At 49.6% G+C, this 14,992-nt stretch overlaps 1 protein-coding gene across 2 annotated transcripts in view; it reads left to right on the top strand.

Moving 5' to 3' along the window:
• Positions 1–3,029: 3,029 nt before the first annotated feature.
• The window catches only part of SH3RF1 (SH3 domain containing ring finger 1), a 162,520-nt gene continuing 150,557 nt past the window's right edge, over positions 3,030–14,992 (top strand). For both annotated transcript variants that reach the window (XM_057722044.1, XM_057722045.1), the window contains exons 1-2: positions 3,030–3,166; positions 4,629–5,118. In XM_057722044.1, the coding sequence (XP_057578027.1) occupies positions 4,726–5,118 (393 nt within the window). In that variant the 5' untranslated portion in view covers positions 3,030–3,166; positions 4,629–4,725. The remainder of the gene's footprint in view (positions 3,167–4,628; positions 5,119–14,992) is intronic.

Genomic DNA, 14,992 nt, shown 5'->3' on the forward strand with positions numbered 1-14,992 from the left:
TGGCTGAGTAATATTCCATTATATGTAATATATAAAATATATTATAATATAGAATATTCTATTAATATTCTATTATATATTCCATTATATATACTATATAATACAATATTATATTATATCATAATAATATTCCATTTTATATATCCCATTATATATGTAAATATATATATCACATCCTCTTTATCCATTCATCTGTCAGTGGACACTTAGGGTCCTTCCATGTCTTGGCTATTGTAAATAGTGCTGCTGTGAACATTAGGGTGCATGTCTCTTTTCTAATTAGGGTTTTCATTTCTTTTTTCCGATAAATACCCAAGCATGGAATTGCTGAGTCATATGGTAGTTCTATTTTTAGTGTCTTGAGAAACCTCTATACTGTTTTCCACAGCAGCTACACCATTTTACAATCCCACTGCACTCCCAGTGTAGGAGGGTTGGAGGAGGAGCTAACTTGAAGGTGATGATCAGACACACGTGTGTACACGCATGTGCAGGCCCAGAACCAGAGCTTACCAAAGAGCACTCTGTACTGGGAACTGAGAAGTCTAATTTGTGTCAGGACGTCATCACTACGAGCAGTAACTTCTCGACACCTCATCTTTCCCCTTCTACAACATGGGGTTGATTATATCTGTCTTCACCGCTTCAGAAGGATGCTGAGAAGATGAATGAGATAGCATTTAGGAAAGCACTTTGAAGTCTCGGTTGGATAAGAACTGTATAAATCCAAGCTATCATTATCATGTCAGGGTGTGTTTATTTTTCACGTATCTGCCCAAAGTCACAGGGGCCATGAGTATATCATGTGTACATTCTTTCCTTCAGGTTCAGTTCCCAGAAATGGTCAGATGAACATGTTTTTCATTCCCCAGCTCTCCCTTCACCTATAGTATTCTCTTGACAGGATTTTGCAATTATTAGTGTTGCTGCAGACTTTTTAAAGAGCCTGGGAAGAAAGGATTTTACCTAGTATAACTTTTCCCAGGTAATTCTTGGCTTGATAAAGAGATGTACAGGTTACAACAGACAGGTGCACTGTCTCATAGACTCCTCAACAACAGTCTAGGAAAGGTATGATTTTTTTCACCATTTGACAGAGGGAAGATGGCTCAAGGAGTTCAAGTCATTTGCCTAAAACTTCATTGTACAGTTGGAGTAATTAAAGCTAATAAAAGAGTCATGCTCTAAAAAATAGAGTGAATGAGCAGCGGGGATGTTGAAAGAACGGAGCCGTGTCCCAGGTGATACTCATGGGATGTGTGAGCTTCTTCCATCCTGGAATCCTGGATGCAGTTTCCAGGTCTTTGATAATGGGTGTGTCAAAGCATTTTCTGATCTAGAGTTTCAAAAGCTGGACCATTCCACCCAGGACCTTGTGTACTGTTCTCTAAATACACACAGATGGGCAACCAAAATAAGAATAAAATAAAGCGAAAATGTCCCTTGGTCTCCAGAGTCACTACCCGGTTAAGTGTTGGCTTTCCCTCGGAGGACACACAGGGCACTCAGGTTTGCCTGAGATGACCTGTGAAAGAGGTCCTTGGGATGGTGGGAAGAAGACTGGACTTGAAATTCAGACATGAGGTTGAGTCACAGTCCCACGTGGCTTATTGTGATGAGTGAACCTATTTGAGTTTTGGTTTTAATAACTGTAAAAGGCATATAATCATGTTTATCTGTTCACTGACTGTCACCTTCCAATCAGTCTTCCCTTCATCTGCCTGATTGCAGGTGCAAAAGTTTATAGACTAAGAAGTAACTTTCAGAGTGACTTGTTGGTGGATTATTGGATTAAAAATGCTCTATTCTGATCAATTCTCCCCTTGTCTTTCTCAACTCAAATGCATGTGTATTTGCCCACTTTTTAAAATCGATATGTTAAAATAGAAGCATAGTTGAATTACAATGTTGTGTTAATTTCTGCTGTACAGCAAAGTGATTCAGTTATACATATATATACTTTAATTTTATATTCTTTTCCATTACGGCTAATCCCAGGATACTGAGTATAGTTCTCTGCACTCTACAGTAGGACCTTGTTCTTTCATTCTCTGTATACGTATTTGCTCACTTCTAATGGAGGGAAGTGGGCTATCCTTTCTGGTATTCATACAGTACGACTGTCCGCCTGTTCATCCATTAGCACAAAGCTAAGGAGGGAAGACGACAGGGTTGCAGCGAGGACGAGATGACCGCATCTCAAATGTTGAGCAGGTGACTGCACCCAGCGAGGGAGCTACAGCTGTAGTGTCCCAGCTTTTTCTTATTCAGGGGATTCTCATTTGTCTGCAGTGGTTTCTCTGTGGCCTCTGCTGGAGACTAGATGATCACCGACTCCCTTCGAAGGGTCAGGCTGGTTGGAGGTCCAGCAGCGGTTTCTTGCAAAGGGGTATCTGTCCCCGTTTCTCCTTATTTTCTGCACACCTTTGAGGAAGGGCATTTGGGAAAAGTTTTTAAGTGGATAGTAAATGCAAATAAAATGACAATTTTGAGATCACTGACAAAATTTTAACTTGTTTGCCCTCTAAACTGAGCCTGAGAAACAAACCTCCAAACCTGTGGGATTGTGTTCTTCCAAAGGATCTTTCGGTTTACAGGTGTGTGACTCCTGCTTTACAGGTGTGTGCGGGGTCGGGGAGGGCGCTCAGAGGCCGCGGGGCCGGTTCGGGCCGCGCAGGCCCCGGGCTAGGCTGACCCCCGGGTCCGGGGCGGGCAGGGCGGGGCTCCGGGCCGGGCTTCCCGTCGACCCCGCCTTCCGGGTGCTGGGCCGGGTCCCGAGGCTCGCACCCAGGTCTCCGTCCGGGGGGCCGGGCGGCTCCTCTGCGGCCAGCGCGTGCCCCCTCGGCCGCCCTCCCAGCCTCGGCCGCGGCCGCTCGCTTCTCCTCCCCCGTCCCCCCTCGGGACCCACCCTGGACCCGGGTAGGCGCTGCGGCGCGGGCGGCCTCCTCTGCTCCTCCTCCTCCCTCTCCGCCCTCCGCCCTCCTTCTCCTCCCCTGCTCCTCCCCCTCCCTCCTCGCCCCTCCCCTCCCCTCCCCCTCCCCCGGGCCGGGCAGGCGGCGGCGGCGGGAGCGCGCGGGCGGCGAGCGGAGCCCGGAGCGACCGCGGCGTCCGAGGCCGGCGAGCGGGAGAGCGCGGGGCGTGCGGACAAAGAGGGCGCCGCGCGGAGGTAGGACCCGCCCCCGGCCCGAGCCCCGCGCCCCCGGGGCCGGGTTGGAGCCGGGCGGCTCGGCCTCGGTCACTGCGGCGGCGGCGCGCGCCCGGGCGCACGGCGGGCGGACCTGGAGACGCTGGGCTGCCGGCGGTCCTGAGCCCCTGAAACTTCCCGCGGGCTCGGGGCTCCTGCCCGGCCGGGCCCGGGGCGGCGGCCAGGCGGTGCGGGGGACCCACCCGGCCCGGCCCCGGCCTCCCGGCCGCCGGCCCCGGCTCGGGGGCTATGCGGGCGGCCCCCTGCACCAGCCGGGGGTGTCTCTGCGGGCGGCCCCTGCACCAGCCCCGGGGAGCGTCTACGCGAGCGGCTCCCGGCACCAGCCCTGGGGTGCCTACGCGGGCGGCTCCCGGCACCTGGCCTCGGGGTGTCTACGCGGGCGGCCCCTGGCACCTGGCCCCAGCACCTGGCCCCGGCGTCTGCAAGGGCGGCTCCCCCGCCCCTGGCCGTGGGCGCGTCTACGCTGGCGGCCCCCCGGCATCTGGCCCGGCGTCCACGCGGGCCCGCAGTTCCTGCGGAGAGCAGAGGGGAGGTCCGGCCCCCGCCCCACCGTCAGGGGCAGCGGTTCCTGCCCACGTCCACACCGCCACCCGGTTCTCCTGGGCACGTCTACACTTAACTGGGGGTCGAGGAGAGCAGTGCAGGCTCTGGTTTGAACGCTTTTTCCTGAATGGCCCCATTTTCATATTAAGCTCTCGGTTCTCAGGCCAGCATTCCATTCTCAAATTCTTTGGGTGATAATTTTGCCAGATTTTCTGAATGGGATTAGCACAGGCCGTTCAGAAATCGTTTCCGAGTTTGGCAACCGCTACCCTAAAGGGTGCTTTTATATTTGAGCTGCTCTCAGGCACATCTTTAGTGTGTCGTTTAGAATTGTCAACCTTGAGCTCGTTTTGTTGGGCAAGATTAAACAGTTCTATTTTTAAGACCAGCGAAGAAACATATGTATTTAATATTGGGATCATTTGCCACAAGGAATCACATGAGGCGTGGTTTCTTAACCACCAAAGTGGCTTAAGTACTTGGTTAGATTTAAAAGGAATTTCAGGTGGAGGAAACGTTTATTTGCCACTTTCAGCTTCCCAGGTAAGTTGAGGACTTTATTAAGGCAGCAGAGAGCTGAAGAAATTATGTTCTTATTGCATTTCATAAATACTGTTTATGGCAGGAGTCCTGAATGGTACTTCGTAGCTGTTTCTGCACAGTGAATTAGATATCTTTACGGATTCATTCTGAATTGCTTAAAAAGCCTATTTTGTTTTAAATTGTTGACTCTGGAGTTCAGGCCCCATATTGTAAAGCAAAGCTGCACTCTTCAGAGGAAGCACTTTTGTGTGCTTTTTGGTTCCTGGCTGGTCTCGGAGCCTTTTCCCCAGATGATCATACTTTTCTGTCTTTTCTTCCTCCTCCCTGGCCACCCCAGAGTAGCGTCTGACATGGATGTTACATGAGCCACTCTCAGGGCTGCGCACAGGTGTGCCACGTGTGGTTGGACCGTTTCCCACGTGAACTAGAGGAAGATGGACGAGTCGGCCCTGCTGGACCTTCTGGAGTGTCCCGTGTGTCTGGAGCGGCTGGATGCCTCCGCCAAGGTTTTGCCTTGTCAGCACACGTTCTGCAAACGCTGTCTGCTGGGCATCGTTGGGTCCCGGAACGAACTCAGGTGTCCCGAGTGCAGGACTCTGGTTGGCTCGGGTGTGGAGCAGCTTCCAAGCAACATCCTGCTGGTCCGACTTCTGGACGGCATCAAGCAGAGGCCTTGGAAACCCGGCCCCACGGGGGGTGGTGGCACCCACTGCACAAATGCCTCAAGGGCTCAGAGCAGCGCTGTGGCCAATTGTGGCTCGAAAGATCTACCGAGCTCCCAGAGTGGACAGCAGCCTCGGGCGCAGGCCTGGAGCCCCCCGGTGAGGGTGAGTAGCCTGCAGAGGCAGTGCGGCGGCTGAGGGTGCTGGTGGCTGCGTGTGGTCTTTATTCTCTGGATGTTTTGTAGATTGGCTCATGGCTAAAGAAGTCACGTTATTGGAACATAGGAAATTATGCCTCAGGAATTGTTTTTTTCTTTTTGGATATAAATAATAAATTTTCTTGTTTTGAAAATGCTCTCTCGGACGGAGGGCCTCTATTACTGTTTAAGATAAATCTTGGGAAACAGGTGCAATTATTCAATGAAATCTAAAACACAGCAGTTTTTTTATGCTGAGTTTAAGGTGGAAATTTGGTGTGGTTTTACCTTTTGGATGGCGTTGGGAGAGCCTTGAGTATGTATGTATGTGCGCGTATATGTATACATGTTATAAGTGTGTGTGTGGGTAGATCGTAAGTAGGAAGTGGAGCTTTGATGTTGTGTGGCTTGGAGCCGTTCTGTTTGTTTTGTGAATGCACAGCACAGAATTGTCTGGTTGGAGGAATTCTTAACAAATCGTGGCCACAGGTAGCAGAGTTTTGTTGCTGTAGCAACAAAATGTCATTGAGAGCCGTGCTAAGAGAATCTAGCAGAGGATCTAGCTTTATGTTGGGTTTTACAGGGAGTGAAATGACATGTTTCCATCAGAAAGATTTTTCTTGGGTTTTGGGTTTAGACTGAAGTAATTTCAAGTGAGGCTAAATATCCGGACAGTTACCACAATTGAAATTTCTAGAAGGTCTGGTATGTTGAAGAAATCTAAATTGTGTTGCAGGTGACGGCACCCCAAGAAGACATGCTTTTCTCATTTTTATAAACCTAAAACATCGTTATGGACATTAGATAATTATAGCAATTCCATTTTTGTCGGAAGAAACGATTTTGATAATTGGCCAAACCGAGAGAATCCATTTTCAAAGAACAGTTAATCTGGATAAGAATATTTTTTTTCAAATATTCGTAGTAAACACTCAAAATTGACTTTTTCATGTGAGGTAGGAATAACCCTTTGGGGTGGCATTAAATAGTGTAAACTCACCAGATGTGGCTCTTGGGGAGCTGTAGGGATGCCTCCCTCATAACCAATACTTTCCTTCCTTGTCAAGTTCATCTTTTACAAATGATGTAAGAATTTACGTCACTGGACATAAAGTATGTAAAGTGCTTTAATCACTGGAAAACAGTTTTATCCCCAGGCTATCAGATTTCTTTTGCATCATATTTAATTTTTCTTTTTTTTTTTTTTTGAGGATAGTGAGAACTTTGGGTTCTGGAGCTTTTCTTTGCATATTTGAACCTTCCTAATTATGAAATTGGTCTGCTTATAGGGCTTTCTTAGATTTCCCTGTTTTAATGGAGTTTACATGATTAGCATCTGTGAACTCATGAATATTTCAACCTCAGAACCAGCGATCAAGTTGATCGTTTCTGAGACACCCAACCCAGGTCTGTCTGGCTTAATGAGGGAGTAGATTTGCTTCCTTGGAGGGATTTTGTTTCCTTGTTAATTAGACTGGAGAGGCCTAGCTTCTGGCTGTGAATAGAAGTGTCTCAGTTGTTGACATGTTGCCTTACCTGTTGTGAGGAATGCGGTGAATGTTTGGTTACTGACACAAAGGAATTTAAGAAAAGGGCTCAAGCATTCAGCTCAACCTCCTTTGAATTTTAAGTTTTCTTTCTGACATAGAAACTGACGATGCGATGCTGGAGTGGTCACTTGTTTGAATTGCTCACCTCCCAAAGTTGAGCTTCACTTTTCTTAGGTACATTATTTTGGGATTTTAATGATGTCAGGATTATTTTTCTGGCTGATATGATTTTCCTAATTTACTTCATGTTTCTTCTTTAACGTGAGAAGAATTACTTGCCAAGAAGTTTAACTGAGCTTGAGGCCTTCTAACTTGGATAAAGCAGTTGAGGCCAATAAAAGCAGGAGATGATGTCTGTTACTTTGGGGGCAGGGCACTGAGAGTGGAGGACGAAACAACAAACAAACAAAATTATTCAGTAATGTGGGTTGTAAAAGGGACTTTTCCCCCCTCTGGTCTAAAATAATTTCTCATTAGCAGTTACTGGTACCTTTTACTTTGAATTATTCAAAACAACCATGGCTACACAAACAGCCCAAGCACCTGAAAGATACATACATTTCAGAAAACGCTCTTTTTATTTTTCACTTTATGTTATTTTTAAAATTTATTTATGTTGATTTACGGTGCTGTGTTAATTTCTGCTGCACAGCAAAGTGATTCAGTTATGCGTACATATACCTTCTTTGCCATTATGGTTTATCCCAGGATATTGAATGTTGTTCCCGTGCTCTACAGTAGGACCTAGTTGTTTATCCATCCTATATATACTAGTTTGCATCTGCTAGCCCCAGACTAGAAATTGCTCCTTTTTTAAAAGTGAGACCCAGTGAGTTGTTAGCCAGCCTCTGGGGTGTCCTGAGGTGAAAGCCATCATGAATCCCAGATCCTCAGCTGTTCTGACTCGACCTGGGGGATGTGAGAGCCTGTTTCCACTTGTGGTGGAAGCTGGTGCTGATAACACGTGCGATGCTGTTGAGTTATTGGTCGTGTTCCACGTTCCGTTAGATCGTGGCCACGTGGCTTCCTCACCTGCGTACCTCAGGGAGACTGGGTGTTATCAGCAGATATGAACATTTCCAACATGTTACACGTCTTGTTCCCAGAATTTTAGTGTTTTCCTGCTTCATATGAAGGAGCAAATGGAAAAGGGTTGGCGTTACCACAGGAAGCCGCCAGCTCTTTACTCCAGGTAAAGAATCCCTGCTGGTTTGGGGCCAAAGTTGACCAGTAGGATGAGCTTCAGGGAGGGGGCTGGCTGTAGATACCTGTTTCCACGAACTGAAAAATACCTGCAGAAGATGGATTTCACATATATAAGTATATGCAAAGTTAGATATGGACAACATGTTTGAGTAATTCCTATAGAATTATGACCTAATGGAATAAATTTCTTTTCCTAGGTGTGGTTCCACTGGTTCCAGGTTTGATACCTGTGTGTGTATCTGTCTGTCTAGGTGTTGTTACTTAATGATTTCACACGCTGCTCCCTCAGAGTGAGCGTATTCAGCAAACATTGATCACATGACCCTGATTTACACTAACTTGCACTTCATGTATTCTTTCCTTTATCTAGCAAATACTTACCGAGCACTTACTAGGTGCCTGGCACTGCGCTAGCTGCTGGATAGGTAGTGCTGTGCAAACCACGTGCAGATTCTGCTGGTGAACTTGTGTGTCATTCTGGTGGGAGAGACTGCCTGGAATAGCATGAGAACAGCGCAGGGAGGCATTACAGGTGCTAAGTGTTAGGCTGGGAGCTTGGGAGAGGAAGAGGCAGAGGCCGTGTGTGTGTGTGTGTGTGTGTGTGTGTGTGTGTGTGTGTGTGTGTTCGTGTTCACAAGCTTCTTGAGGCTGTGGCATTTGAGCTGAAGTCTTGAGGGTGAGATGTATTAATTAGTTGAGAGGGGCTGGCGGGAAAAGGGGCAGAGTATTCCAGAGGCCCTGACCTACGGCCAGATGAGGCAGAGCTCCCGGGAGGAAGTGAGGACAGGGTGTGAGCACAAACCAGGGGACGGGGTGGTGACCTAGGACGAGGCCTCTGGTGCCATGCCAGGCCAGGTGCCAGGAGCCACCCAGGGCCGCGTGGCCATAGTGGTCAGTGTCCTGCACTTGATGCCAGAAGGAACGGTCCCCGGGACTGAGATGACCGTCAGGCTCAGGACAGAAATTGTTGGAGCTTGACATCAGAGGACTGGGAGATGGGGAAAGAAAAGGGGGCACAGATGAGCTTTCCTCCCTCCCTGGTTCCAGCTCCCGCTCTCCCTGGAGCTGACTGTGAGGGGCTGACTTGTGTCCCCCAGGCTGATAAGTTGAAGTCCTATCCCCCAGCTCCTCAGGGTGTGACTGTGCCCCAGGGGTGGCACCTTTGAAGAGATGGTTAAGGTGAAACGAGCTCATGTGGGTGGATCCCCAGCCACAGTCTGACTGGGGTGCTTGTAAGAAGAGATCAGGATGCAGACCGGCCTAGAGGGGAGACCCTGTGGGGACAGGGGAGGCCCCAGGAGGAGCCAGCACTGCCCACACCTTGGTCTCAGGTGTGCAGCCTCCGGAATGAGGAGGTAAATGTCTGTGGTTGAGCTGCCCATCTGTGGGCCTGTGTTAGGGTGGCCGAGCTCCTGCAGGTCAGCCCCGCGTGGCCTCGGTCCCCTCCGTCCCCTGTGCGCCAGCAGGGCTGGTCCTGCAGGCCTGCGGGGGCCGGGGGTCAGGCCTCTGCACCTTTGGATGCGGAGTCACCTCGAGGGGACCTTCAGTCTCTGCCACCCCTGCTGCCCGCAGGGCTCTCTGTTGGCGTGTAACCGGCACGAGGCCCGCGGCGCGGTCAGCAGACACGCGGGGCTGTGGAGCCGAGGGCGCGAGAGGAGCGAGCTTTCCTTCACAAGCTCTCCTGCCAGTGGAGCCTGGAGTCTGGCCAGGGCGCCTCGCTGGACTCGCGTTGTCCGAGGCATCACCGAAGGGCGGGAGCAGGAGGAGCGCGGGGCGGGGGCGGGTCCCCCGGGAGCGGTGCGCGTGGGCGCGTGTGCGGCGGGGACCGTGCACAGCTAGAGGAGGCCGAGCGCACGAGAAGCGGCGAGCAGGGCAGCAGGGAGTGAGGCCCCAAACCGTGGGATGAGATGCAGGACCGTCCCTGTGAGGAGGGTCGTGGCCCCGGGTTGGCCGTCTGATCGGAGGGTGGAGGAGGTGGGGGACAGTGGGCAGGACCTCTCCCCTCTCCCCAATAGGGTTGCTGTCTCCGCATGGGGGGGTTGTGGGCGGAGGGAACCATCCTTCCTGGAGCTAACAAGCAAGACGTTTAGGTGGTGGTTTGGATGAGGGGAGGTTTTGATGTTTCCGAGTGGCTAAGTCAAAAGAGAAAAAGGTGTTGTTTATTTTTGCCACACACTGTGTTGCAGACATTCGTGACCTCTTCTTATTTATGTATCATCTCATCTTTGACTCCTGCTCGTCCTCGTGTTCACCCCAACCCTGACCGCTGCGGTGTTCCTGAGTCAGGCGGGCAGGGGGGCTCAGGGCTGGGGTGGGCAGGGAGTCTGTGTACCACAGAGAAATGCTGAATGAGCCTCTTTTGTATCACATTCGTATCATGTAACTTTTACCATGTAAATCTCTGACAACCCTTTGCAGTTAAGGACTATTGTTCTTCAGAAATTAAAAAATGTAAATTGCAAAATGAGTTCCTAAAAACATGCTGGCTGTAAAAAGAAAAAATTCACCACTATGGAAGTATAATGTGTGTCCTTCTATATCTCATATGTTTATATGTGTATGTATCTGGTTGTTTTGGTTCTTTACATAAGTGGAATTCCATGCTCTGATGACTAGAATATATCTGGGAAATTTTGTCATGTCTGAACACATACACCCACCTCGTTAAAAAGAAGACACCTGTTTATTGAGGTATGCTATACATACAGAAGAGTGTACAAATTGTGAGTGTACAACTCACTGAATTATCATGCTTCGTGCTTTTTAATTGACTATAGCGTGTTTTTCTCTCCATTTAAAAAATTAAAGATAATATATGCTCATAGTAAGAAATTTGTGGTAGAGAAGTATGTAAAGGAGAAGAAGCAAGACTTGTAATCTGTGTGCCTGATCTCCAGAGGTGACCACTGTGCAGAGGTTTTTTGGTGTGTTTGCCCCCCAAGAAAACTGAATAGACATAGGATCATGTTATACGGCTGTTCTGCAATTTGAGGTTTCCTCTGAAATGGCATCTCTCTCAGAGCTTCCCGTCTGCTCTCATTGATGCACAGGAAGGCATTCCCGTTTTATAGACATGGGAAGGGTAGCTGGAGAGGCCCCCGGCCATCAGGATGGAGCTGGCCGCCACCCCAGGCCCGTCTGCTCCCTGCCTCCTCCCCTTAACCATGTCCTCGGGTCCTCATGCTGTTGCAGCATGGGAAGCTTTCCTCAGTGTAACTAGCGGGGCTCCATTCGTCTCACTGTCCCTGGTTCTGATAAAATGGGGCAGGTGGACCCCGTGCGGTGGCGGTGGGCAGGCCCGGCCCTTCCTGAGTGTGGCTGTGGGACGGGGGTGGAGGTCGAAGTTGTGGCAGCTGCAGCTCAGCTGCTCCGGGCTCTCTTTCTTCACAGAAATGCAGAACCTTAGGACCCGAAGCTCCATGCAGGGCCTGGGGCAAGGGTGGCTGAGTTTGGTTCACCTTTGACTCTTGAGAACCTTCGTGGTGTCTGGCACATGGTACTCACCCAGGAGAGGCTTGTTGAATGTGTATCAGTTTCCTGTGGCTGCTGTAAGAAAGTACCCCCAACCGGGTGGTTGAGAACAGCAGACGTTCTGGGGACAGAATCTGAAATCCAGGTGTGGGCAGAGCCGCCGGCCTCTCCGGGCTTCTGGGGGGTCCCCAGCAGACCCTGCTGTCCTCGGCTTGTGGACACACTTCTCCGGGTCCTCTTCATGGGGCCTTCTGTCTGTGTCCACCCACATCTGTCTCCCGCAGCCGGGTGGGTGCGGGACACAGGGCATCGAGGGTGTGGGATGCGCAGTATCACGGGTCCCGCCTGCCTGTGGTGGGGACACTGCACAGCGTGCACAGGATGGCAAGGACTCGGGTACCACTCGGGTGTGCGTCAGGTGGCCTCTCCGCAGCAGCACAGTGTCCTGTGGTAGGAATGTTACACTTGGAAACAGCTTTGCTGGTGAGGCTCCCTCACGGTGGAACTCGGACCTCATCCTCCCGAAGCTTTTGTCATATAGAGTGCGTTTAATCTCCTCGCTTTTTTTTTTTTTAAATTTCAGAGACTTCTGAGAGTAGTGACCCTGAAAAAAGAACTTGTAACTAATAAGGACCTACCGTATAGCATAGGGAACTCTACTCAATATTCTGTAACGGGAAGTATTCTATACGGGAAAAGAATCTAAAGAGTGGATCTGTGTATACGCGTAGCTGATTCACTGTGCTGTACGCCTGACTAACACAACATTGTAAATCAACTCGACTCCAATAAAAAGTAAAAAAAAGTTGTGAGCCCCAACCACCCTCTTTGTGACCCCGCCATCCTTGCCCAAGTCCGCGCCTGTGCCCTGTCCGGAGGATGGAGCACTGGCCCCTGAAGGCTGGCAGATGCAAAGCTGCAGACACAGCCGCTTCAAAGACAGCCCTCGTGTGGGCTCCTGAGGGTAGCAGGGAAGGGGATGGAGGCGCCGGTCCACGTGGCTGGTGGTGGAAGTTAAGTAGTACATTATTTGACTTGTGAAACGTGGGAAAAGGCAGCAGTACGCAGGGTGTGCACGTGAGTTGTTAAGTTGCATGAAATATAGTGCAGAAAGGCGTGGCCTGTCAAGTCTGAACTTTCTTCTGTTTGCCTAAGGAAGTAAAAATTCCTCTCAGTATTTTTTCCAAGGACAAAAATCCTTTAGAAACACTGTATGTTCACTGTTTATACTTCAGCAGTGGATGAACGGGGGTGAATTTTCATTATTTTAAAATGTAGTGAGAATTGCCCAGGATGAAATGCAAGTTTGCTGTAGGGGCTCCATACCTGGTTGTAATTCATGTGAAGGACCCCCGCCCCCACAAATAGTGCAACAGCAACAGAGCAGAACCTCAGTGTGGGTACCAGCAGCCTTGGCATCGGTGTAAGTTTCCTGGAAGGACGTTTGGACACTAAAGGCTGAAAGGTTGAGTATTAGATTTCTTATGAGGAGATTAAATTCCTATAGAGCTAAACATCTTCTAACACTCTTAATTATATAACTGCTTAGGTTTCTTTTTCTTTTTTTTTTTTCATCTTTGAGTATAATTGCTTTACAATGTTGTGTTAGTTTCTGCTGTACAACAAAGTGAATCAACTATATGTATACATATATCCCCATATCCCCTCCCTATCCCACCCCTCTAGGTCATCTCCAAGCATCAAGTTGATCTCCCTGTGCTCTGCAGCAGCTTCCCACTAGCTGGCTATTTTACCTTTGGTAGTGTATATATGTCAGTGCTACTCTCGGGAGGAAGTGCTTAGTTCTTAAACATCTATCTTTAAAGAACTTTGAAAGTTCTTTAACACATTACACACATAGATTAAACAACATATATAAGTGAAACCGCAAACCTTAAATTTTTATTTGCTCAGCTCATTGAAAGTGACATAGTTAGCAAATGTCTGTTTTTTTCCCTTGGTTGAGTTTGTCTTTTAAACACACTCTTTAATATATTATTTCCAACATTTCATATGTTTTTACTTTTTCTCCCCTTCAGTTGAGCACAATTGAAGAGCTTAAGTCTTTGAGGCTAAATACATTTGCCATTTTTGGTCAGTCTAATTACTTTCGTTTGCTATGTATTTCATAGTACATACTATTATTAGCACTTTCATTTTTCTGTTTTCTACTTATTTTTAGGACAAGTCCAAAATATTAGAAGATGTGGAAAGCCCAAACTCTGTTGTACAAAGGTAGTGATTTTGCTGAAACTGAAGTGTTAGTTGAAGGTCATCATCAGCTAACAGTGTGAAATGTTTACAAAGTCCAGGGGAGCCCAGCTGTGGCACCAAAAGCTCTGGTCTCCCTGAACGAGGTGTGAGAACGCAGGAAGTGTGACTTGAGGGCCACCTGTGTGGTGGCGAAGTGGTGGAACCCTGGTGTTAGTCCTGGCCTTGAGACTTGCACCCAATAATTTCTCTTCCACAGGCCAGCACTTCCTCTTTTCTAAAACGAGGGATTTCTGTATCTGAGTTCCTGTGCAGCCCTGAAAGTTTTGACATTGTCTCCCAACCCAAGGCCAGCTTTGGTAGTGAGCATGTAGGACAGGCTAAAGCTGGTGTCGCTGTATCGTCTGGATGTGGTGACATGAAATGTGCCCCAGAGTCACCCCCAGACCCTGGCATCTAGTCAGGGTCCCCTGGAGGCACTGCCTGCCACAGGGACCCTGAAATGGACGATAGGGTGGGGTGGGCGTTCAGCAGGGAGGCAGAGCAGGAAGGCGGGGGCAGCCGGGAGCCCAACTTTGGGCTGATATGCTTGCTGGGCCGCCTCTGTGTGGAACGAGCTCCCGCTGTCCTACGTGTGGACTCATCCCGCTGCCTGAAACCCCCATGGCTGGAGACGGAGTGTCCCCACATCCAGGTGTGCTGCCCTTGCAAGGGGCCTGAGCCCGTCTAACTGCCGTGCTGTCCCTTTCTCTCTGGCAGCTGGTGGGCGGCGTGTGTATGCTGAAAGCGGGGGTGAGAAGTAGCTGAGCTTCTCTGGGGTCAGACAAGCCTGGGTGGGGAGGGCAGCGAGGGTGACCGTGGGCTTGATTCTGCACACAGGGACTCTTGGGGTTGGGAGTGCAGAGGGATGCTGCTGATAGTTTTGCAAAGTCAACAGGAGGCAGCGCAGAGCGTCTGGGGCAGCGGGGCCATATGGGCTGCGAGCTGAGGGCAGTGGGGGCTTCATCCAGGGCTGGGAGATGCCAGAGGAAGCAGAGGCTCCTTCAGACCAGTGGGGGAGATGTGGGAACTGATTCTAGCTCTGAGAGAATGTAACGGGGAGGAACAGGCAGGGTGTTTGGCGCCAGGCAGACCCTTCTCTGCTTCTTGTTACCTGTGTGGCTCTCAGCACCATCCTTAGCCTGACTTCTTCATTTGTGGAACCAGAGGGGTCCGCTCTCCAGTGCCCGGACCTGCGATGCTCAGCAGTGAGGGTGTCTTCTGGTCCTCTTTGCAGAAGTGAGAGCTCTTAGTGCCCTGTGTCAGTTACATTGTGAAGTAAACTTTGGATATATATGTATGTGTGTGTGTGTATGTGTATCTATCTCCAGGCCCATGCAGGCTTGTGGAATGTGATTTAATTAA

This window comes from Hippopotamus amphibius, chromosome 2, assembly GCF_030028045.1.
Source record: "Hippopotamus amphibius kiboko isolate mHipAmp2 chromosome 2, mHipAmp2.hap2, whole genome shotgun sequence".
Lineage (NCBI taxonomy): Eukaryota > Metazoa > Chordata > Mammalia > Artiodactyla > Hippopotamidae > Hippopotamus > Hippopotamus amphibius.